This window comes from Verticillium alfalfae, genomic scaffold (genome assembly GCF_000150825.1).
Source record: "Verticillium alfalfae VaMs.102 supercont1.11 genomic scaffold, whole genome shotgun sequence".
Classification (NCBI taxonomy): domain Eukaryota; kingdom Fungi; phylum Ascomycota; class Sordariomycetes; order Glomerellales; family Plectosphaerellaceae; genus Verticillium; species Verticillium alfalfae.
In genome coordinates, this window is record NW_003315028.1 from 1,127,105 (window position 1) to 1,130,590 (window position 3,486).

Consider the following 3,486-nt stretch of genomic DNA (forward strand, 5'->3'; position numbering starts at 1 on the left):
CACTGGTACCTGAGCCATTGCAGCCGCGGCAATTACGACCATCACCACGTTGCACCTTGTGTCTGTCCCATCGCATCAGCGATCCGCCGAGACACATAAGGAGACTCTTGTGATACTGCTCCCCTTTTTGTTCGTGGGCTGCGTCACGATTTCTACGCTCCTATTCCGTACCATATCAAGTTCGATTTCTCCTCCTGGTAATTTGCGCGGCGAAAACCACATCGCCCCATTGACGGAGCCCTTCTTCGCCTCCTTCTGCCCCTATCTCTCCTACCGGAGCCTCCCATAATGGATGACAACCTGTTCGCCCCTCGGCATGCTTCTGTCGCCCTCAAAACCTGGAGGAAGCTACAAGATCTCAAGGCCGGTACTTCTATGGCCCTCGACGGCCGATCCCTTGACGTCGCCTCTGTTGTTGCCGTCGCTCGCCATGGCCTCGTACCTCACATCAAAGAAGACGCCCATTTGAAAGAGCGTCTACAACAAAGCATTAACGTGCTGAACAGTCACCTAGATCATGACTGGGTTATCTATGGTGTCAATACCGGCTTTGGCGGGAGTGCTGATGCCAGAACCGAAAAGCTCCGCAAACTTCAGATCTCTCTCCTTCAGCACACGCAAAGTGCCATTATTACCACCTCTGACGTGAACGGTGAGCTCCTCGACCGGGATGGGCAGTCTCATGCCATTCCCACCGACTGGGTTAAAGCCGCCATCTTGGCCCGAGCAAACCAGAATCTTCGCGGCCACAGTGGTGTCAGGTTGGAGGTCATTGACACACTGCTTAAGCTGCTCCGATTCAACATCACCCCGGTGGTGCCTTTACGCGGCACCATATCTGCCTCGGGCGATCTCATGCCCCTATCCTATATCGCCGGCACCCTGACAGGAAGCCCCGAAATCCAAGTCCGCCATGGGCCTTCCGCCTCTCATAGGCTGACCACAGCCCAGGCTGCCTTTGAGATGCACAGCATCACACCTATTGAGCTCGCCCCGAAAGAAGGCCTGGGTCTCATCAATGGCACCGCACCTTCTGTAGCTCTCGCTGCTCTCATCGTACATGAATCTCAGCAGCTTGCCATCCTTGCCCAGCTGCTCACCGCTTTCACCGCAGAGTCCCTTGCCGGCAACGTGGAATGGTCGAACCCCTTTATTCACGCCATCCGGCCCCACCCTGGTCAACGTGAGGCGGCCTCGACCATTCGCGCCCTCCTCAAAGGGTCCACCTTTGTCACCGGCCTCGAGTCCCGGAAGCGCACCGGCGAGGGCCTCTGGCAAGATCGCTACTCCACGCGTACAGCCCCCCAATGGCTCGGCCCTTACCTGGAGGACCTCCTCCTCGCCCAACGCCAGGTCGAGATTGAACTCAACTCGACCTCTGACAATCCCGTCATCGATACAACCGCAGGTCCCGAGGGCGATGTCTACTCGGGCGGCAACTTCCAAGCGACAGCCGTCACGTCAGCCATGGACAAGACGAAGAATGCCCTGCAGATGATCGGCCGCATGGTCTACTCGCAATGCACGGAGCTCATCAACCCGTCACTCAACAACGGCCTTGACGCTAACCTCGTCTTCGGCGACCCAGACAACTCATATACGATGAAGGGCATCGATGTCAATATGAGTGCTTACATGGCCGAGCTCGCTGCCCTCGCTCACCCCGTCTCGGCCCACGTGCAGTCGGCGGAGCTGCACAACCAAGGCATCAACTCGCTCGCCTTTCTCTCGGCCCGCCGCACGATGGAGGCCCTCGACGTCCTCGCCCATATGTGCGCTTGCCACGCCTACGTCTGTTGCCAAGCCATCGACCTGCGCACTACCACCGCGCTTCCTCGCCGCCCATACACCGCTCCCCGCGCTTGCATCCTCACATCAAGCTCGACGAGCGCAGCGTGCCGACGTTGTCGCGCTCTTCACTGACAGTTGGCACGACGACAACAAGACGAACTACCAGACGCGCTGCCGCCGCGTAGCCTCCCGCGTAGCCTCGCACGTCCTCTCCTGGCCATGGCACAGGGCTTCGCGCCCCTGGAAGCCATCGCGGCATTCGAGATGGGTCTCTGCAAGGACATGCTTGCCTGGGTTGCGGACCCTGCAAACGACCCCGAGCCGGCCGCGTCGGTCCCGATGGGGAACCCGGCTATGCCTGGACTGGGTCAGGGATCGAGCGTGTTGTACGGCGTCGTCCGCGGGGCGCTCGCCGTACCATTCAACCGTGGGGTTCTCGCCCACGGGCAGCCGACGATCGGAAGTGACGTGAGTAAGGTGTACGAAGCTGTGCGGTTGGGGACCGTCATGGACGCCATCATGGGCGAGATCTCAGGAATATGGGAGGAGCAGCCGGCACCAAAAAGAGCAAAGCTTTAGGATAAGGGGGTTGAAGCACGAAGGGGTGGTAGATTCGCGGTTCCCAGGCAGTAAAGCGATGCGCAGCTTGGAAACCAAATGACAACTCTTCTCTGGAAAATTGCCGTCGATATGCAACAACGAATTCTAACACCATGATAATTATATGCACTTTACATACACCGGTATTTTTCCTGACAGCAAAGGTGCATAGAGGAACCACGAATTGAGTCCCAAAGGGTTCTCTTTCATCCGTGGATCCCAACTTCCAGACATACAGATTACATCGCCTCCTTATTTCAGGCAGACGATGGCACGACTAGCTCTTTTCGCGGTACCTTCGTACAAGACCTCTATTTTCACTATGTCCTTACTCCGCCTTCCTGGGCCAACCGGTTATGCCCATCTTATCTCACGCGGGGGGCGGATGGGGTTGAAGTCTTTCCACAGGGAACACACTGTCGGCTCGACTTTGAGTTAATTGAAGAATATGCTCCCGACTCCTGGCCATCGTGACTCCGTCTCCAACGATGTCGTCACCCCGCCATTTTGCCCTCTCGATACCCTCTCGCAATCTATTTCCACAAGTAGTCAGATTCGGAATGCTTGAACCGAGCTATCCTCGCCGCCAATCATGTACTATACGGTACGACGCTCAGCCTTCTACTGCCGGAGCGCGTGAGTAATCTCACCTCACATCATTCGCCAACCATGAGCGAGCCCTATTGTTCACTCTGACCCCGATTTGGTTGTGAAAAGCTCTGCCTGATGGACAGATCTTCGTCACCCTAACCATCTATCAGGCAACCCCCTCGAGCCATTTCAAGCCTATATACAGATTGCCGACCCTTTGGCGACCATTGATGTCATCGGCGTCGCAGTTCAGATCCTCGGCTTCGCCGCCAAACTGGCCTGAATTGGAAAGACGCACCAGCCGACATAAAGCGCGTCATAGCCGAGATTCAAACGCTCAGGACGGTTCCCTCCGAGACGCATGCAACTATTCTTATTGATGACGACTTTAAGAACCGCTTTTCGCGGCCGACACTCTATGCTCCTGAGGCAGGTTGGGGACATAGCGGGGCCCACAGACACCAATATGATAGTCTCAGTATGCAAGCGAGAGCTGGACAATCT

At 56.7% G+C, this 3,486-nt stretch overlaps 1 protein-coding gene across 1 annotated transcript; it reads left to right on the forward strand.

Moving 5' to 3' along the window:
- Positions 1-288: 288 nt before the first annotated feature.
- On the forward strand, positions 289-2,370 carry VDBG_08166 (phenylalanine ammonia-lyase; the record flags this gene model as incomplete). The annotated part of the gene is made up of 2 exons (XM_003001861.1): positions 289-1,903; positions 1,958-2,370. The coding sequence occupies 2 exons, from the start codon at positions 289-291 to the stop codon at positions 2,368-2,370; spliced, it is 2,028 nt and encodes a 675-aa protein (XP_003001907.1).
- Between the last annotated feature and the right edge of the window lie 1,116 nt (positions 2,371-3,486).